Source organism: Hyla sarda, chromosome 5 (genome assembly GCF_029499605.1).
Source record: "Hyla sarda isolate aHylSar1 chromosome 5, aHylSar1.hap1, whole genome shotgun sequence".
NCBI lineage: Eukaryota > Metazoa > Chordata > Amphibia > Anura > Hylidae > Hyla > Hyla sarda.
Genome location: NC_079193.1, coordinates 280,123,658 through 280,146,345, shown reverse-complemented (window position 1 = coordinate 280,146,345; position 22,688 = coordinate 280,123,658). Strand labels below are relative to the sequence as shown.

General features: G+C 43.3%; 1 protein-coding gene across 3 annotated transcripts in view; it reads right to left on the bottom strand.

The window, feature by feature from the left end:
• Positions 1 to 22,688, bottom strand: part of ASXL3 (ASXL transcriptional regulator 3) — a 157,216-nt gene that overhangs the window by 23,595 nt on the left and 110,933 nt on the right. For all 3 annotated transcript variants that reach the window (XM_056521811.1, XM_056521809.1, XM_056521810.1), the window contains 2 exons: positions 20,128 to 20,245; positions 14,889 to 15,008 (listed from right to left, as the gene is read on the bottom strand). In XM_056521811.1, the coding sequence (XP_056377786.1) occupies positions 14,889 to 15,008; positions 20,128 to 20,245 (238 nt within the window). The remainder of the gene's footprint in view (positions 1 to 14,888; positions 15,009 to 20,127; positions 20,246 to 22,688) is intronic.

Genomic DNA, 22,688 nt, shown 5'->3' with positions numbered 1-22,688 from the left:
CTATGGGAGTAAAAAAAAAAATGGCAAGAAAAATGACACGTGGGTTTTAACTTCGGCGTTTTTGCATGCGGTTTTTATTCTTTTTTGGAAAAAAGTGATGGAGATACCTTTTTTTAAATAAAATTTCACAGGGTAACATTAAAAAAAAACATATTAAAAAACAGATACAGTAGTGATGGAAAAAATAGTATTTAACGAAATGTATCTTTATTATAACAAAATTTTAATTCATTTTTAAACAGAGATCAATTTATGTGGGCGGGTAGGGCACTAAAAATGTACCCGACAATAATAAAAATTTAGTGCGTTTTTCACATTTTTTTTTTATTTTTTTACATTTTTTAGATAGTACTATTTTTAGATAACATACTGTTCAATGGTGGGAGGAGTTCCTGTACTAATTGACAGATCAATGTCAGCCCGTGTCACTTCTGACACCCATTGCGATCCTCCTCATGGCCGCTCTTCTATGGTTGCCTGCACTGGCATATATATACATCTATTCATATTTCCCGCAGAGGGATGTGATTGGCCAGATGGTTCCGTCCAATCACAACTCATGGGAAATATGAATAGGTGTATATATACGTCAATGCAGGGGACCATAGAAGAGCGGCCGTTCGCCCGCATCTATACATTATACAGGAGGATAACAGTGGGTGTCAGGAGTGACATCCACTGCGATCTGTCTATTAATGCAGGTACTACAGCACCTAGCATGGAGCGGTGTGTGCTCCATGTTGGGAGCAGTAGTACCTGCGGCTTTCTCCTGCGCTTGCATTTCTGCTCTGTACTCCGGACGGCCACTCACCATTGATATTTCCCGCTGAGAGCGGGGATTGGCTGCCACCATCTGGCCAATTTCCACTCTGGGCAGAAAATATGAATGAGCGATTCTCATGTTCTATTCACATCACTGGCCGGCATGCAGTAATTTTTCCGCCACGATGTCCCGTCACTATATAATGCCCGTAATGAATTACGGGCACATGCGGGTGCAAACGGGCAGTTACAAACCCCCATAGGCTGCAATGCAATTTAGTCACGGCCGTCAGGGGTTTTGTAACAGCCGGGTTTCGCCGATATAGTGACGGAACTTCTGGCGGAAGTTCCTAAACGGAACTATTTCACAGTGTGAAAGCAGCCTAAGTACTCCTGCCTATTACATGGCTTGGCTATTATGTGGGCAAAAATATTTGTGTGGCCCTTTACTTTTATCACTCGGCCTCACATCCTCTATTAGGGTGCATTCACACCAAGATTCTTACATAAGGGGACCAGATCCGTCTGGGAGATGTGAAAATCGGGTGCTCCGATATCCCAACTGGACCAGACCCCCATCTCATTCATTTGAATGGGCTGATCAGAGTATGCTCGTATCCGGTTTTATGATTGGACTTAAAACTGTCATATACAACGGTTTTAATACAGGTAAATAAAACCGCAGAGAACAATGATTTTTAAAACATATAAAAATCATGTGATCAGCTGATCACTGGGCTTATTACACAGGGCAATATTAGTCTATTTAGCCAATAATTACTCAAAAAATTGTACAAGGGCACCAAGAATGCACCAGATGCATCACAGTGGCTCAGGCTGAGTGATAAACGTGGTGCCTCTTTAGCCACTTGACTAAGTTTATCTTACCTACTGGTTGACTTTGTTAGCTCCAAAATTTTTGCACTGTCAGATTATAAATCATGTCTCCAGTAAAGCCACTATGGCTGTGAATAACAATTATTTTCATAATCAATTAGTTGGCCTATTGTTGTTTCGATTAATCGACTAATCTGATAACAATTACCATAGTGGAGAAGAAGATAATTTTAATAGTGATAATAGTGAGTTAGATTAAGGAGGGAGTCAATGAGGGAAGGGGATCGGACTGAAGGTCTTCTGTATGTTTCAGGTAATGGATGCATAGTGTGTTAAGAGAGAGTTTGTGGGGTCAGCCAAATGTTGAGTTTTCTTTTTTTTTTTTTTTCCCCTTGTAGGGGCTATACCCTCCACTGTTTCTTACCTGTGGCCAGATAGGAGGGGCAGCACATTCTCTGGCTGTCCATTCTACACGCCCACAGCAGCCTATTTACCAAAGAGGGGGCCAGCACACATAATCTCCTACTTTCTGCAACTATTGTGAGTCTGGCCTTTAGCACAGAGCCTGAGAACCGGGGTGTGCTGGGCCTCCTCTTCACTAAACAGGACGCCGAGGACCACAGTTGCATATATACATAGTGATAATCGCTAAGTGTATGTGAACTTTACAAATTGGCTGACCAATTAATCGACCAACTGATTAATTGATTATGAAAATAGTTGACAACCATTTTCATAATCGATTAGTTGCTAATTGATTGGTTGTTTCAGCCCTAAAAAACACACCCCTTTACTTCTAAGCCCCATCCCCATAATGAGCAAAGCGCACCAAGTGTCTAAAACACATAGTAACACCAGTGTTTTTTTCTCATTATGGCTCTCATAGTTGAGGTATACCTATGATGAAAATTACAGGCCTCTCTCATCTTTAAAAGTGGGAAAACTTGCACAATTGGTGGCTGACTAAATACTTTTTCGCCCCACTGTATTAAAGGCAAAGATTAATTTATACTCCATCCTCATAATGGCAGCAGCAAACAGAAAAAGCTTGAGTTTATTGTTCATGTTCAAGAAGTTGTAAAGAGTGGATATACCCCTGAACTATTCTAGTTTATACATAGACATGATCTATAATGTTGAGTGACTATATTACAATGCCATATCTTGTATAGATCCCAAGTTACAGTCTATATTATAGCACACAGCTGCATTCACAATTCCGCTGGTAGTTATTGGAAACAATCACAATCTTCTTAGCAACCTCATCCTGAACAGATTACCTTATAATACAGTGGCTATATTTTCTTTATCATATAGTATGTGGTGTAAAGACTCCGTGCAGTGGTAATCCAGACTCCGCATTGGACTGCGGTGCGAAGGGACCACTTGTGGAATTGATCCTGGGGTCCATCATACAGTTTCTGTAAGTGACATTATTACCTGACCACCTTTAGGTCTCATGTACATAAACACTTACTGTCATTAAACAAATGGGCACAACGGCAATGACAATGCAATCTCCCTAACATAACAGTAAGTCATGGTGTGTTTACTATCTTTGGCACCGTTAACATGATGGTGGTACTGTTATTATGTTAAGGTGTGTCAAGGGGTTAACTTCTTAATGTTGCAGCAAATTTGTTTTTTTTCTCCTAAGCGGCAATACTCTTGTTTTTCTGTTGATATATCCATACTGGGTACTTGTTTTTGTGAGTCCAGCTGTATTTTGGAATGACAATACCATATACGATATTATGGAATTAAAGTATTGTGGTACACTGGATGAAAATGATGACTGCAGCAAGTAGCTGATCGGGTGGGGTGTGTGTGTCTGTGGTTACTGTGAGTTCAGAAGGGGGTCCAGGAAGAGCGAAGATGGGCCTTGTTGTTAGGCTGACACTGGACACAAGTGGCAATACAACTTGACGTCTTGCCATCTGCACAGCTGGCCAGCCACAGAGTAACAGTGAGTGACAGTGTCTCTATTAAAACTAGACACGGGGGGTCCGCTGTAGCTCAGGGAAACACCACGGAGTTCACCTGCTTCCCTGTAGGCCTCTGTAGACTTCATTCTATACGAGCTGATATGAGAAATAGTTCACAGATCATATAGATTATTTAGGGGTATATAAGGAGTTATACCACCAACCTCTTCAAAACAGAAAATTATGAATTCTGCTGTACACATTTGGGACACTAGCAAAAAAGTAAGCATTAACAGTGGCATAACCACAGTAGGCCCATTGGGCTTTAATGGACTAAATGTGGCCTATTAGTTACTACATTAGTTCTACTTCACAAATGTATACCTTTATAGCCAGACTTTTTCGACTGCAAAATAAAAAAGGTATACGTTTGGATAGCAGTCCAAATTAGCCACTAGTAGACTAGATTTAGTCCAATAAGGGTCTGTCGTGTATACCAGCGACAGGAGAGAGATTCTGTGAACATAGCCTAATGATCACCATAGGATTTTCCAACATGCTTACATTGATCCGCTTACATTGCTAAGACAGGCACCTTGCTACTACTCAGTATAGTATTAATTTAGCCCATTGTTTGCATTGCTTGCGCCTCTGATCCATAAAGATTACTCCTTCAAAGGCCATATAAAAAAATGTTGTCCAAATAGGACAGCCACTTTCAGTTCTTGCAAGACAAGAAAAGCTAGAGACACACTTTTTACACTTGTGTTAGGGCTTTAGTGAAAATTCTGTCGAATTTAACAAAATCTGCAACAGAGTCTTCACTGCAGATGTGAATGGAGCCAAAAGTTGGGGATTTACCAGTGGCCACAGCAATTTGGTGGCCAGCTTTAGGACATACTAACGGAGTACCTGGCGTTGCCAGGTTTTTCCTTTCTAATCCTTATTGGGGAGGAAGATAAACAAAGGAGGAAGCTTTTGACTTTATATCCCGTCCTCCTTTATTGTTGTCATATCCCAACCCCATATCCTGTCCTCATTCCGACCTCCTATCCCGTCATCATATTTCGACCTCATATCCCGTCATCATATTTCAACCTCATATCCCGTCATCATATTCCGACCTCATATCCCGACCTCCCATCCCGTCCATCTAACCCAAACTCCTATCCCGACCTGTAATATGTGTACCAGGTATTGAAATAGCTCCAGCCGTACGGAAGTTATGTGGGAACATACATTTCCCATTAATTTGCATGGGACTAAACAAAAACCCCGACACTCACAAATGGGGGTAATTAAGGGTGAAATTAACTATCATATTTTAAGTGGACATATAAGTAACATGTGACCAAGTATTATCGAAATATCTCCAGCCGTTTGGAAGTTATGCAGTAACATATATTTCCCATTGACTTGCATGGGACTTTAAAACGTAAATCCTGCCCCTGGCAAATGGGGGTGAGTAAGGGTTAAATCACCTATCCTATGTTTTTTGTTAACATATAAGTAACATGTGTGCCAAGTTTCATGTTAATATATCTGTGGAAGTTTTTGTGGAACATACATACACACACACACACGTTGAGTTTTATATATATATAGATTTTGAACGGTTCCATGATATTAAGATAATAACAGGGAATCCTGTCCCTGGATGACATATTTGTAGCAAAATTCCGGTACAGAGATAAGGATCCTGAATTGGGACCCTTCATCCGATCCATTGCCTAACAGGATGAAATGGGGCACAGGGCTGACCCAACAGGACTATTTGAAAAAGGGTTCATTATTTCTTATTTATTTTTAAGAAATGATAAGTAGGATTAGCACGGATAAGAATCATCCAGGCCTGTGCATATGTACTTGGAACAAATTATTCTATGTAGATGCTTGTGTATTAGAATAAGGAATCCTTGCCCAAAATATACACTTAAAACAAATTCACATTTATACATTCACTGTTAATTGTAGAAGCATCAAAAGCAAATCCTTTTACACAAAACCAGCAAGGAACATTTAATGACATTTTACAGTCACATTTATAATTTTTCTTTGAAGTCCAGAGATTTTAGATGTTCATTAAACTTTCCAGATCAGTACAGATTATATGTTTTTAGGTCTTTTTGTTTTTGTGCCAATGTACATAAAAATAAAGATGAAAATTTCCTACAATTGGCATTAAAATGTCATTACATAAAAGAACATGAATTTTGCCTCAAAGAAAAATCTGCTTTTAACCCTTGTACTTTTAGTCTTTTATCCTTATTGATTTATTTCACATGTAACCAATGTCACCCTATTTAGAAAAGTTGACTTTTAAAAGTGGTTACCATATCTTAATCCTGTAAGACCAAGACCTACAGATGCCTGAAACTTTATATTAAAATATCACCATTTAGAAATTAAACTTCAAAAAATTAATATTTTTAATGTGTTGTACTTCAGTTAAATATTTTTTTTCTTAACCACTTTTTGCTTTTGTTTTTCCCGCCTCAGATTCTAAAAATCATAACACTCAATTTTGAACCTACAGACCCATATGTGGGCTTGTTATATGCACATCAATCAATAATTTCACCACAAAATCTAGGGCAAAACAAAAAAATAAAAATTATTTGTGGGGCAAAATTTATTCTGGGGCACGGTGGCATCAGTTAGTCTGAGGGTGCGGTGACTTCATATATTCTGGGGGTGGGGGGGGCATGGTGGCATCATTTACTCAGAGGGGGGGCACAGTGGCATCATTTATTCTGGGGGGGGGAGGCATGGTGGCATCATTTATTCTGGGGGGGCACGTTGGAATCATTTATTCTGGGGGGGCACGGTGGCATCATTTATTCTGGGGGGCACGGTGGCATCATTTATTCTGGGGGGGGCATGGTGGCATCATTTATTCTGGGGGGGCACGGTGGCATCATTTATTCTGGGGGGGCATGGTGGCATCATTTATTCTGGGGGGCACGGTGGCATCATTTATTCTGGGGGTACAGCGGCATCATTTATTCTGGGGGGGGCATGGTGGCATCATTTATTCTGGGGGGGGCACGGTGGCATCATTTATTCTGGGGGGCACGGTGGCATAATTTATTCTGGGGGTACAGCGGCATCATTTATTCTGGGTGGGCACGGTGGCATCATTTATTCTGGGGGGCACTGTGGCGTAATTTATTCTGGGGGGCACGGTGGCATAATTTTTTCTGGGGGCACGGTGGCATCATTTTTTCTGGGGGCACGGTGGCATCATTTATACTGGGGGGCACGGTGGCATCATTTATACTGGGGGGCACGGTGGCATCATTTATACTGGGGGGCACGGTGGCATCATTTATACTGGGGGGGCACGGTGGCATCATTCACTGTTTTATGGTACAATTAGTCGGTACATGGCACAGTGTTTGTTAAAATTATAATTGGGGGCCTATTTTGTGGCAGTACTATAAGAGGGATATAGTTGTGGCAGTACTATACCATGGATATAGCGTGTGGCAGTACTATACCATTAGTGTGTGGCAGTACTATACCAGGGATATAGTGTGTGGCAGTACTATACCAGGGATATAGTATGTGCAGTACTAAATCAGGGATATAGCGTGTGGCAGTACTATATCAGGGATATAGCGTGTGGCAGTACTATATCAGGGATATAGCGTGTGGCAGTACTATACCAGGGATATAGCGTGTGACAGTACTATCCCAGGGATATAGCGTGTGGCAGTAATATACGAGGGGCAGAGCGTGTGGCAGTAATATACCTGGAGCACAGCGTGTGGCTTTGATATATTAGGGGCATAGCATGTGGCAGCACTATACTAGGGGCATAACGTGTGGCAGTTCAGGGGCAAAGTGTGCACCAGTAATATATTCAGGGGTATAGCGTGCTTCAGTAATATATTCAGGGGTATAGTATGTGGCAGTATTATATTCAGAGGTACAGCGTGTGGCAATATTATATTCAGGGGTACAGCGTGTGGCAGTATTATATTCAGGGGTACAGCGTGTGGAAGTATTATATTCTGGGGTACAGCGTGTGGAAGTATTATATTGGGGGTATAGTCTCTGGCAGCATTCAGAAAATACAGGAAACAGTAAATTTGCATCCTCCAGACTTCAGTCGTTTTACCTATTTCCTTCATGGCACTGCGGCCACTAGGTGTGCATCAGGCCTCAGTGCTTTGCTCGGACCTTTACCAGTGGCAGACCTGGATAAGCGGACCCTCACAAAGAATAGTTGAGTACCTCTATTTTAGACTACAACATACAATCATTAGATTGCATACACTGAACAATGCCATGCCATAGCATAGCATTGATCAGTGTTATTGGTGCTCCATTGCTCCATCTGGAGCCTTGGAGAACCAATTGGATGTCGAGGAGGCAGATAAGGGCCCTCTCTTAGTCCTCTCAGATTATCTGGACCTCTCGATGATCCAGATCAGCTCCGCAGAGCTACTGGCAGTGTATTTGCGGCATTTTAGACGCTGCAATCAACTTTTATTCCGGCATTAGCCATGGGTCCTGGCTGCTGATAGCAGCGGGGACCGAACGGATATGAAGCGAGCTAAGCTCCTGAGCTCGTTTCATAGACCTGCTGTATGGCCGTGCCACATATAAACGGCGCCAGTCATTTAAGGGTAAAAGTGTACCTGTTTGCAAAAACTTTTTATATAATGTAAATGTATATGTGTATTTGTAATATACACTGAGGGAACACTAAGATAGCACATGCTAGATCTGAATGAATGAAATAATCGTATGAAATACTTTAGTCTTTACATAGCTGAGTGTGCTGACAACAAAATCACACAAAAATTATCAATAGAGATCTAGTTTATCAACCCATGGAGGTCTGGAAATGGAGTCACACTCAAAATCAAAGTGGAAAACCCCACTACAGGCTGATCCAACTTTGATGTAATGTCATTAAAACAAGTCAAAATGAGGCTCAGTAATGTGTGAGTGTGTGGCCTCCACGTGCCCGTATGACCTCCCTACAATGCATGGGCATGCTCCTGATGAGGTGGTGGATGGTCTCTTGAGGGATGTCCTCCCAGACCTGGACTAAAGCTTCCGCCAACTCCTAGACAGTCTGTGGTGCAACGTGGCGTTGGTGGATGGAGCGAGACATGATGTCCCAGATGTGCTCAATCGGATTAAGGTCTGGGGAACGGGCGGGCCAGTCCATAGCATCAATGCCTTCCTCTTGCAGGAACTGCTGAAACACTCCAGCCACATGAGGTCTAGCATTGTCTTGCATTAGGAGGAACACAGGGCCAACCGCACCAGTATATGGTCTCACAAGGGGTCTGAGGATCTCATCTCGGTACATAATGGCAGTCAGGCTACCTCTGGGCAAGCACATGGAGGACTGTGCAGCCCCCCAAAGAAATGCCACCCAAACCATTACTAACCCACCACTAAATCTGTCATGCTGGAGGATGTTGCAGGCAGAACGTTCTCCACAGCGTCTCCAGACTCTGTGCTTAGTGTGACCCTGCTTTCATCTGTGAATAGCACAGGGTGCCAGTGGAAAATCTCCCAATTTTGGTGTTGTCTGGCAAATGCCAAATGTCCTGCACAGTGTTGGGCTGTAAGCACAACCCTCAACTGTGGATGTTGGGCCCTCATACCACCCTCATGGAGTCTGTTTCTGACCGTTTGAGTGGACACATGCACATTTGTGGCCTGCTGGAGGTAATTTTGCAGGGCTTGCGGTACTGCTGATGGGTTGTTGCCCCCCTACGGCCTCCTCCACATCTCCTGATGTACTGGCCTGTCTCCTAGTAAGCGCCTACATGCTCGTGACATTACGCTGACAGACACAGCAAACCTTCTTGCCATAGCTCGCATTGATGTGCCATCCGGAATGAGCTGCACTAAACTCTGTATCATGCTACCACTAGAGTGAATGCACTGCCAGCATTCAAAACTGACCAAAACATCAGCCAGGAAGCATAGGAATTGAGAAGTGGTCTGTGGTCACCACCTGCAGAACCACTCCTTTATTTGGGGGGGGGGGGGTGTCTTGCTAATTGCCTATAATTTCCACCTGTTGTCTGTTCCATTTGCACAACAGCATGTGAAATTGATTGTCAATCAGTGTTGCTTCCTGAGTGGACAGTGTGATTGACTTGGAGTTACATTGTGTTGCTTAAATGTTCCCTTTATTTTTTTGAGCAGTGTATATTGGTGAAAAAAGGTGTATATATTTGGGTAAAAAATAAATAAGGGCAGGGCTCTGTGCAGTCTCCTAGCTTGTCAATCAGCCTGTTTTGTGAGCTGGGGGCATGTCACCGAGCCTCCGTGCACAAAGCCCTGCTTTTCCTCCGTGCACAGAGCCCTGCTTGTCAAGTCACACTTCCTGTATTTTGTCTATGCAGAGAAACACAAAGGCAATTGCTGCAGGGACATGTCAGCATTTTTCACCTAAAAATATACACATTTTTTAATCCAATGTATTTTACAAATATACGTATAATGCAGTGGTCTCTAAACTTTAGCCCTTCAGATGTTGCAAAACTACCAGCATGCCCAGACAGCTGTTTGGGCATGCTGGGATTTGTAGTTTTGCAAGATTTAGAGGGGTACAGTTTGGAGATCACTGTGCAGTGGTCTCTAAACTGTGGCCCTCTAGATCTTGCAAAACTACAACTCCCAGCATGCCCACACAGTAGTTTGCTGTCTGGGCATGCTGGGATTTGTAGTTTTGCAACATCAGGAGGGCCACAGTTTGGAGATTACTGTGCGGTGGTCTCTAAACCATGGCCCTCAAAATCTTGCAAAACTACAACTCCCAGCATGCACGAACAGCAAAAGGCTGTCTCGGCATGCTGGGAGTTGTAGTTGCATGCCTCCAGCTGTTGCATAACTATAACTCCCAGCATGCCCTTCGGCGATCAGGACATACTGGGAGTTGTAGTTTTACAACAGCTGGAGGCACACTGGTTGGAAAATACTGAATTAGGTAACAGAACCTAACTCAAGTGTGCCTCAAGCTGTTGCAAAAGTACAACTCCCAGCATGCACGGTCTGTCAGTGCATGCTGGGAGTTGTAGTTTTGCAACAGCTGAAGGTTTGCCCCCCCCCCCCATGTGCATGTACAGGGTACATTCACACGGGCGGGTTTACAGTGAGTTTCCTGCTTCAAGTTTGAGCTGTGGCAAATTTTCCGCTGCAGCTCAAACTCCTAGCGGGAAACTCACCGTAAACCCCTGCCCGTGTGAATGTACCCTAAAAACACTACACTGACCTGCACTCACACAAAATTAAGGGTAAAACACTACATATACACTCCCATACACTGCCCCCCTCCCCCCCAATAAAAATGAAAAATGTATTGTACAACAGTGTTTACCAAACGGAGCCACCAGCTGTTTCAAAACAACAACTCCCAGTATTTCTGGACAGCATCGACTGTCCAGGCATGCTGGGAATTTAGCAACAACTGGAGGCACCCTGTTTGGGAATCACTGGCCTAGAATATTTTTCATAGCGGAGCCAATTGTAACGCTTGTAACCGAGCCCACCCCTATGCAAATCCCTAATTTAGGCCTCAAATGCACATAGCGATCTCACTTCGGGGCCCTGTCTTATTTCAAGGAAACAGTTTAGGGCCACATATAGGAGCAATTGCTTTACAAATTTTTGGAGGCTTTTTCTCCTTTTACCCCATATGAAAAGGAACCAGCATGTTAGTGTAAAAAAATTAAAATTGCAAAACGGGTGTTGCCCCTCACTTTTCATTTTCACAAGAGGTAAAAGGAAAAAAAGACCCCCAAAATTTGTAACACAATTTCTCCTGAGTACAGAAATACCCCATATGTGGATGTAAAATGTTCTGCGGGCGCACAACATGGCTCAGGAGTGAGAGTGCACAATGTACATTTGAGGCCTAAATTGGTGATTTGCACAGGGGGTGGCTGATTTTACAGTGGTTCTGACAAACGCAAAAAAATAAATACCCACGTGTGACCCCATTTTGGAAACTACACCCCTCACGGATTGTAACAAGGGGTATAGGGAGCCTTAACACCCCACAGGTGTTTGACAAATTTTTGTGAAAGTTGGATGGGAGAAAGAAAAAAAAAATGGAAAAAATAATTCACTAAAATGCTGGTGTTACCCTAAATTTTTCATTTTCCCAAGGGATAATAGGAAAACTGTCCCCAAAATGTGTAGCCCCATTTCTGCTGAGTATGGAAATACCCCATATGTGGATGTAAATTGCTCTGCTGGCGAACTACAATGCTCAGAAGAGAAGGAGCGTCATTGGGCTTTTGGAGAGAAAATGTGTCCGGAATTGAAGGCCACATGTGTTTACAAAGCTCCCATAGTGCCAGAACAATGGACCCCCCCCCCCGACATGTGACCCCATTTTGGAAACCACTTCCCTCACATAATGTAATAAGGGGTACAGTGAGCATTTACACCTCACAGGTGTCTGACAGATTTTTGGAACAGTGGTCCGTGAAAATGAAAAAAATTATTTTTCATTTGCACAGCCCACTGTTCCAAAGATCTGTCAAATGCCAGTGGGGTGTAAATGCTCCCTGGACCCCTTATTAAATTCTGTGAGGGGTGTAGTTTCCAAAATGGGGGTCACATGTGGGGGGTCCACTGTTCTGGCACCATGGGGGCTTTGTAAATGCACATGGCCCCTGACTATCATTCCAAACAAATTCTCTCTCCAAAAGCTCAATGGCACTCCTCCTCTGCTGAGCATTGTAGTTCACCAGCAGAGCACTTGACATCCACTCATGGGGTATTTCCATACTCAGAAGAAATGGTAATACAAAATTTGGGGGGCATTTTCTGTTATTACCAAATGTAAAATTTGGGGAAAAACCAGCATTTTAGTGAAAATTTTATTTTTTCATTTACACATCCGACTTTAACAAAAAGTCGTCAAACATCTGTGGGGTGTTAAGGCTCACTGTACCCCTTGTTACATTCCTTGAGGGGTGTAGTTTCCAAAATAGTGTGCCATGTGGCTTCATTTTGAATACTTTGAGGGGTGCAGTATTTATAATGGGGGTTTTTCTAACATGAAAGTCCCTCAAATCCACTTCAAACTGAACTGGTCCCTGAAAAATTCAGATTGACATTTTCGTGAAAAATTTGAAAATTGCTGCTGAATTTTGAAGCCCTCTAATGTCTTCAAAAAGTAAAAACATGTCAACTTTATGATTCAAACAAAGTAGACATGTTGTATTTGTGAATCAATATATAATTTATTTGGAATATCCATTCTCATTACAAGCAGAGAGCTTCAAAGTCAGAAAAATGCAACATTTTCCAGAAATTTGGGGATTTTTCACCAAGAAAGGATGCAAGCAACAAAGAAAATTTACCACCAAGTAAAGGTAGAATATGTCAGAAAAAAAACATACAATCTCAGAATCAGAATGAAAGGTGAAAGCATCCCAGAGTTATTAATGCATAAAGTGACAGTGGTCAGATTTGCAAAAAAGGGGTTGCGTCCTTAAGGTGAAAATTAGCTGCGTCCTTAAGGGGTCAAACTGCCATTTCATTTATTTTGTAACTCTGTTTTGCACTACTTGTAGTCTGGCTTCTGATTCAACCACTCTACTGAAACAGAACAATTCTTGATACTCCACATGTCCTCGGCTTCTGACACTGTCACCCACTTCCTTCTATCACAAATCCGCTCACTGTTTAGTATTATAGACTAAGCCTCTTCTGGATCTCCTCTAACCTCCACATTTACTTTATCTCATTCTCACATCAACTCTCCCTCTTTGTTGGCACCTCTCAAAGTTTACTTTCCAGGGACCTCTGTCTCCTCCTCATAAAATCTCAAATCCGATCACTTTTATGGCAATGACACTTAAATTAACTTCTCTGTTATTTAGCTATCTCTTCATAGTTCTTTTACATGACCCATCTTAAAACATAAAATAGACTAAATCAAACTCATCCTCTTTCAACCATCCCATTCAAACCAAACTTTATAATAACTTTATAAGTATGGAGTTCACTGCCATAGATAACCTTCGGCTCTGCCCTGTCTTCTAGGCCACATATGAAAGCCTTTATTACCTTTTATTGCCTATAGCTCCAGAAATATTTCCTTAACACAATCTGATTTTCTCATTATTAAAAAGGAGCCGTGGCCTTCCCTGGACTATCTGTTTTAGTAAATACTTTTATTCCCGAAACAATATTTGGAGCATCCACCTTATAGCTTAGTGTGGCGTGGTCCCCAAGTTCTTCTTACCAGAAATGTATGAGTAAATCGCCAACAGGGTGTTACTGGCTGAGGAAGAGTATCTACACTTTGTGACTATCAAACCAAAGCTTATAGAGGGACATTTATCAATGTTTTCTTATGTATTCTTTTTTTTAGTAATTTTTCCCTTACTCTTTTTTTGCTTATGTGTGACTTATTTATCCACTGGTTTCAGCCTGTTGATAATTTTCTTTCACGTAAGCAATTTTTCCTTTTTTACTTTGGTAGTAGCTTTTTCTGCTCCATGTTTGAGCTGGAGTAAATTTAGTAAATTTTTAACCCTGTTGCGACTTTTATTTGCGCAGTTGCGACTGTCGCAGTTAATAAATACCTGACTACCCGTAGTCCATTTTAAAATTATTACTACCTAGTTAATTTTTGGAAAACTTGCTTTTCTCGCTTTCCAGTCAAAATGTTGCATGAAAAATCGCGTAGTCGCAGTTGCGACAATTATAGTAAAGAAAACCTCACTAAACCCGTTGATAAATGTCCATAATAGAGTCCAACTGTGTGGGGACACGCTCCCATACATAATTTATGCTCCATTGAAGTTCTCTGACCACCTCTTACCAGCAGGGCTCTTTTGTAGTCTACTACTCTGTAAGCCCTTGTCCTCTACTGTGTGCACTCATACAAAGAAAGATACTAAAGTAAATAACATTGGTTGGCCTCAATTGTATAATATACTATAAAAACATTATAAGTCAATGTCCAAACATGAGCAGTATAAAGAAGGTATAAAACACTTAGCTGTTAAACAATAAGTGTTAAAGATAAAAATCTAGTGCAATAGGAATAAAAATAATAATGTTCTCATCTTAGAAAATAGAAATTGAAATGCTACCAGCAGCAATATACAATCGCATTGTTTTATCTTCCCTATTGTATAAAATATCCCCTGGCATTTTAGTGGCATCACTGTGTGCCAAACGGCACCAAACATAGAGGAAAACTGTAAATTTTACTTAATGCTCTAAATCTTTTCAATAAAACTGTCCATATTGATATTTGCTGTACATACTGTACATTTTTTTTCTTTTTGCTATGCTATGCTCTACTGACACCACAGCTTATGATGCTATAAAAACATAAATACAAAAAATACATACACTTACCTAAACCTGATTTTTTCAGCCGCTTTAAGTGCTGGCTTATTTGTTTGCCAGGGGGTGATTTTTGCCCTGGCTTGGTCTCCTTATCAGAACTGTCTGCTTCACCGTTTTTTGACTCAGATCCTTAAAACAGAAGGTGGAGAACAAGCATAAACACACATTTTACATCTATTCCCCTTTAACCACACAAAGAGTATCATCTTGCCATGCTTTAATGTGGTTTGTAACATTCTTTTTTAGCTAAAATGTTAATCTTTTAGCAAACTAGAGACAAGAGAAACAAAAGGAAGCTACATCAGATAGGAATGGAATCAATAACCTGCTGAACACTTCAACAGATAAGAGAAAAACCATCCAGCTAATGCACAGCTTGGAAGAGTAACCCCAAAGATGTTGTTCCGCCTTTCAGAATCATCTAGTCAGTAACAGAATTCTGCCATCGCCATAACTCCCTCTTTAAATTGCACCTGTCATCAACAAAAACTTTTTATATAATGTAGATAATAACATATGTATATTTGTAATATACATCGGTTAAAAAATGTGTATATTTTTGGGTGGAAAATGCTGTCCCTGATGCTATTGTCTGTGTGTCTCTATGACGAGTCCAAATACAGTAAGTGAGGGCAGGACAAGCAGGGCTCTGTGCAGGCTCCCGGCTTGTCAATCATCTTCATGTGTGAGCCTGTAGCATGTCACAGAGCCTCAGGGCACAGAGCCCCGCTTGCCCTCAGGGCACAGAGCCCCGCTTGCCCTCAGGGCACAGAGCCCCGCTTGCCCTCAGGGCACAGAGCCCCGCTTGCCCTCAGGGCACAGAGCCCCGCTTGCCCTCAGGGCACAGAGCCCCGCTTGCCCTCAGGGCACAGAGCCCCGCTTGCCCTCAGGGCACAGAGCCCCGCTTGCCCTCAGGGCACAGAGCCCCGCTTGCCCTCAGGGCACAGAGCCCCGCTTGCCCTCAGGGCACAGAGCCCCGCTTGCCCTCAGGGCACAGAGCCCCGCTTGCCCTCAGGGCACAGAGCCCCGCTTGCCCTCAGGGCACAGAGCCCCGCTTGCCCTCAGGGCACAGAGCCCCGCTTGCCCTCAGGGCACAGAGCCCCGCTTGCCCTCAGGGCACAGAGCCCCGCTTGCCCTCAGGGCACAGAGCCCCGCTTGCCCTCAGGGCACAGAGCCCCGCTTGCCCTCAGGGCACAGAGCCCCGCTTGCCCTCAGGGCACAGAGCCCCGCTTGCCCTCCGGGCACAGAGCCCCGCTTGCCCTCCGGGCACAGAGCCCCGCTTGCCCTCCGGGCACAGAGCCCCGCTTGTCCTCCGGGCACAGAGCCCCGCTTGTCCTCCGGGCACAGAGCCCCGCTTGTCCTCCGGGCACAGAGCCCCGCTTGTCCTCCGGGCACAGAGCCCCGCTTGTCCTCCGGGCACAGAGCCCCGCTTGTCCTCCGGGCACAGAGCCCCGCTTGTCCTCCGGGCACAGAGCCCCGCTTGTCCTCCGGGCACAGAGCCCCGCTTGTCCTCAGTGCACAGAGCCCTGCTTGTCCTCAGTGCACAGAGCCCTGCTTGTCCTCAGTGCACAGAGCCCTGCTAGTCCACCCTCACTTCCTGTATTTGGACTCCTCATAGAGTATTATACAAATCTACATATAATGGTATTAGCTACATTATATAAAAAGTTTTTGTTGACGACAGGTACAGTTTAAGTATTATCTCAGTTTACTTTATTATGTTTATATTGTCATTTACATAAAAGGTGTTTCAGAAAGACTGATAGAGGTTGTCTAATAAGCTGCTTCATACATTAGAGCAATGTTTAGCAACCAGGGTGCCTCAGTCGTTGTAAAACTACAACTCCCAGCATGCTGTGAGTTGTAGTTTCGCAACGACTGGAGGCACCCTGGTTGGGAAACACTGAATTAGAGACACTCTAAAAGAGCAGGTCCTGTATGACGGCTCAAGTTGTCATTGAGGAGGATCCAAGGCAGGAGACTCCCATTATGAGGGAGTTCTCTTCACCAGAAAAACATTGGAAAGCTGTTAGGAAAAGACAAACATTTCTATTTCCCAGGGAGAAGGCAATAACATATCATCATATACTTCTGGAATTCTGGAAGCTACATATCTGCGGTTGCATCAAAAGGATCTGAAATATTGAAATTCATAACACTTGATCCTACTTTTCATTGTCATATACCCTGTCATCTGTCAGGGATCACATTACTCACAGTGAAATCCGGAGGATCCACAAATAATATCAATAGCCCACCTACAGTATAAATATATGGCCAGTGGCGGCCTGATTTCAGAGACCATCACCAATGATGAGAATGTGGGTCCCGGGACTCCTTTGGAGGTAACACACATGCTACTACTGCTCAACTCACAGTCTATTACACTGACTGATGTAGGCTATCAATAGTCCACTATTAGTAAAATAGTATTTTTGGATGACATTTTGGTGGCTTCAGAACCAATTACCAGGTTTCCATAGAGTTATGGTCTCAACATGTAATGGTCATCCTGCAACCGATTCATATTGTAACTTGAGGCACCACTGTAACTACAAAACTTATTGAGCCCCACAGGCTCGAGTGTTTCCAACTCAATAACTCAGAATGCTTCCCTCTGAACGAATGTCTTCTGTTCAATTCAACATTTACATTAACTGGAATTTCTACTACAACTACCAACTACCACCACCACCACTACTCGAGGATCCAGCTATGGTCAAGTGAGATCTGACCTTCTGTGTTGTAATGCTCTTAGGATGTTATATTTGGATAAAGTCTCATGAAAATGGAACAATAAAAAATGGATGAAGATTTCTCCAAGATGGTCTGCGAGTCACATCTTATGGATGTTAGCCAAGTATTCTCTAGCCTAAACTATGTCTGAATTAGTGTCCTATATCGTGTACTATTATATAAGAGTTACTGAGTATGACAGAGACACCATTCATAGGGCTACATATTAGGGCTGGGCAGTATGATCAAATGTGTGTATCACAGTATTTTTTTTTTACTTTTGGCGGTTCCATGGTATATAACGGTATTTCCTAGCCCCCCCCCCTCCAATATTAATTATCAGCCCACATCCCCATCGGGTAAATACTCACATATCACCTGCAGGCGCTGCCCTCCTCGTCCTGTTTGTTGCGGCCGCTGGCGCTGGCACTCTATACTGTGCGGTATCCCTATGCCCGGGCTGCAAAAGGTAAACGAAATAAACTTTAACGCACCTATGTCGGCCTTACGCTGGGGACGGGAACGTCGGGCAGCCGTCAGCCTATCACCGGCTGCAGCGATGTTCCACCTCGGCCGGTGATAGGCTGAGCCCACTGTCATGTAAGAAGCTGGCTTGTTATATTACAGTGGGCTCAGCCTATCACCGGCCGAGGCGGAACATCGCTGCAGCCGGTGATAGGCTGACGGCTGCCCGACGTTCCCGTCCCCAGGAAACAAGTGAGGCCGGTACCGGACCAACGGGAGGTGAGTTAAAGTTTATTTTGTTTATTTTTTGCAGCCTGGGCATAGGGATACCGCACAGTATAGAGCAGTGGTCTTCAACCTGCCGACCACCAGATGTTGCAAAACTACAACTCCAAGCATGCCCAGACAGCCAACGGCTGTCCGGGCATACTGGGTGTTGTAGTTTTGCAACATCTGGAGGTTCGCAGGTTGGAGACCTCTGGTATAGAGTGTCAGCGCTGGCGGCCGCAACAAACAGGACGAGGAGGGCAGCGCATGCGGGTGACATGTGAGTAGTACCCTGATCAGCTGGGCTGATTCATTCATTCCCGAGGGGGAGGGGCAAAACCGGTATTGCGGTATCGGTTAAAATTCCTATTGTGCGGTATGAACCGGTATACCGCCCAGCCCTACTACATATCTAAACATACTGTCTGCAATAAGGTGTGTGCGGTAGCGCTTGTTGCCTATTTGATGTAGAGGAGCCCCCTACTCTGTAATCTCAGTCAATCCCATAGATAATTAATGAAGTAACACATGTGACTGCATCTTGATTTAAATGAGGACCTCAGGGTGCCCATTCTCATGGTCAGTGGAGACCTTAGTGTTCAGATCCCTGTTATACATTTATCATACTAGGGTAAGTGATGAATGTATATGTGTTTTATCTCCTTTAACAGAAACAAATTACAGAAATAAAACGTGCTTATTGATCCATCAAAAGGACATAAAAAACAATAATTACAATTATAAACAAATACCATTTACTAGGACAGAAAAAATATATAAAAGACAAAAAGAATACACACATTTCACATATATAATTAAAAAGATTGTAAAGGCTTTGCAAAACACACATCCATACACAATGTTCCTATGCCTTTATAATCTCTATTCATGTAAACCAAACTCCTTGGCTTCCTTTTTAATTTGCAAAACTTTCAACTTGTTAGACATCATTATCCAAAAAAATGTCAGTAGCTTTTAGTAATAAAGAGGAATAAAGCTGTAAATCCACAAGAGCTACCGACAGCAAAGCAGTCACTTAACCAAAACAATCATCAGGCTCAGGGACATCTCTAATAATTCTCTAGCTAACATACAGCACTTCACCTTATTTACTGTAATAATAATCTAAATGCCTAATGCACAAGGGAGGCCGAGGTAAAACATGTACAGAACAAACATTTCAACAACCAGAAGAAATGTATCTAAAAGATGTAAATACTATACAATAATATAATCACAATTGCTATAAAGAATCATATTAACACCAGACACGGGTTATGTATAGACCTTTTAGTCTGTTTATTTACTGTCTATTTACATCACAACTGTAAATGTAAAAAGAAATGTTGACAAACAATCCTTCTTGTTTATTTACAAATAAGACAATTGCAGTAATACTTTTTATCAGGCTTCTACAAGACAAATGCCACAAGATAACTGTGTGTAACTGAGCTATATTTGCAGGCATTTAGCGCCAGCATGTGGTCCCATATTACATTTCTTTAACCAGGCTGCAATGATTGGTTTCTCATATCTTCCTGCAGCAGCCAAACTGTTTTGTTATGCGATGCGAATCCTAACACCCGCTTCTATATGTACAGGGCTGTGCATGCATCTGTACAAATACACGTCTCTGAATACAGGTCGTATTGTGAAACTGTAGGGAGAGCAGCAAAGAAGCCCTTCTCCGTGCCTCTCTCCCTTCATCGCTCAGCCCTCCCTACACAAAGGCTTAGTGAGAGTATTTTCTCATAAAATGTGCAGCTTGTTTCATCTTTACCTGAAGGTGAATCCGACTGCTCATCAGACACCTTAAGAGGCGTCAGGACGACACGAGGGACAGTCTTGTTTACCATCATAGAGACCCCATTTCTTCTCTTCTGCTGCTGCCTCAAAGCCTAAACAAAGGAAAAGAACAGAGTGTCAGGTTTACCGGGAACATCAGCCAGCTGAACGCTGAAACAAGCACGGAGACACCCGCACATGATATATATTCACAGGATATAGGAGCTGTCTGCTTTCCAGGTGCCAACCCTCATGAACGATCAGCCACAGATAATAAGAAATTAAAACTTAGGAGTTCAAGCACAAATACACTACACCTAACTGCATTTATGTCAGCGCTCATTATAACAAAGGCATCTAGAGCCGATTGTACTACCTCCAATTCACCACATCAGGCACATCACACCATCATTTTCAAGTCAACGCAAAAGCATTAAGCGTTTAGAAGGCTGCAAATGTATGTGTGTACGTCTGTACATCTCTCGCAGGTGCATCTGCTTCCCTATCCTGCTCAGTCAATCAAGTTAAACAGAGAGTGTCATCAGTATGTACAGCATGTAAGGACTACAGTATTGATGCACTCGCTCAGCCGTGTGGAGTGCTGCACAAAAATCACTGAACACGGCAGGAATCGTTTATTTCTGAGAAGAGAAGGAATCGCTCCGAGCATAGGAATACTCGCAACACTCGCAGGGCTTCTGTCTGCCTGACTTTGGGGATTAACCTTCAAGCTGCCGACAGGAGGTAGTTGGAAAAATCAGGGGGGGGGGGGGGGGGGTGAAATATACTGATAACAGATGAAGGCACACAGAAGTGCCACGGGTGAGCTAATGTTTAGCTGAGATCTTGTCATTAACCAGAACTGTCTGAGATCTCAGCCCCTCGATCCTTCCCTCTTTGTCCGTTTCTAAGGATACATTTGTAAAAGATTCACTAATTCCTGGCAGCTTTTGAAGAAAGAGTTAATTTTTTTTTTCCTCCAGCAAAAGAACAAAAACCACAAAGATGAAAGAACATCAGCAAAACACACACGAAATGACAAGAGAATGCCAGATTTGTAAAAAAATTTATAAATAAATAAAATATTTAAATTTCTCCAGAGTCCACTTGAGTGGAGAACGTCCTAAACCTGTCAACAGATAACGGCAGATTTTACGCATAGTTATGCACATTAACATTGCTACTCGCGGTTTTGAGAACTAACCAACTGTTGCCAATATTATCCATGGTTCCAAGCCAAATAATTCATGCACTTCAATGGCTGCATTTCGAGAAATGCACATCCATTGTGCCTTCCTCTCTGATTCAATTTGGGCAAGGTGTATGGGCCAATAACAGGGCCCACGGGGATCATCTGAGAAAACAATCATCTCAAAGCTTTGAAAGAAAAGCAAGATAAAGGGAGCAATGAAAGGAAGAGACGGACAAATGTTAAGGGTGATGACGGGACATCTCTAAAGAATTTATACTCCGCTCCATACTTGGCACTGCATATCCATTTTGTTATGTGGCTATAAAGGTTGTGACAGCCTGAGGCGGTATTTCATCTACACAAAGACAACGCAGGACCGGAATGACTGCAGAGTTATAATTACTCCATCAGAATTATTACGGAGGTGGCCCTATATACACTGCTGCCAGATATCCTATCATTATAAAAGAACTATTCATGTAAGAACTTGTGAACAGGATGAACGCCTTATCCCTTTATCAGGTGCTTTAGTATATGTGAGTTTTATCAAACTGCACAAACTTGACCAACACATTCAGATAAATTTAGTAAGCCATTTACCATATTTTTCGCAATATAAAGACGCACTTTTTCTTCCCCAAAACTGGGGGGGAAGTTGTTGCGTCTTATACGGCGAATACCTGCGGCCATCAACCCGGGACCGCAGCTAATACAGGATATCACCGATCGCGGTGATGCCCTGTATTAACCCTTCAGACGCGGCGATCAAAGCGAAAATAACACTAACCCGGCTGTTTGGGACCGCCACGGTGAAATCGCGGCGTCCCGAACAGCTTACAGGACACCGGGAGGGACCTTACCTGCCTCCTCGGTGTCTGCTCCGTGCCGGGATCCCCTGCATGGCCGGCACTCTCCTTCGATGTCATCACGTCGTCGCGCACGCCGTCCCGTCATCCAATAGGAGCGGCGGGTGTAGCGACGGGATGACGGCGACGGAGAGCGTGGATCCCGGGGAAGAAGACGTCCGGAGCGTCAGGGACGCGGTGACAGCGATGGAGCGACATCCCGGGCAGCGGTGACGGGTCCGGAGCGGCGGGGACAGGTGAGTATTACCTCCTATCCAGTGGTCTTCAACCTGCGGACCTCCAGATGTTGAAAAACTACAACTCCCAGCATGCCCGGACAGCCAACGGCTGTCCGGGCATGCTGGGAGTTGTAGTTTTGCAACATCTGGAGGTCTGCAGGTTGACGATCACTGTTGGGTGCAGAATCTTTTTTTTCTAGATTTTGCACCATTAAAATTGGGTGCGTCTTATATGCCGGTGCGTCCTATAGGGCGAAAAATACGGTATATAGTAAACTAT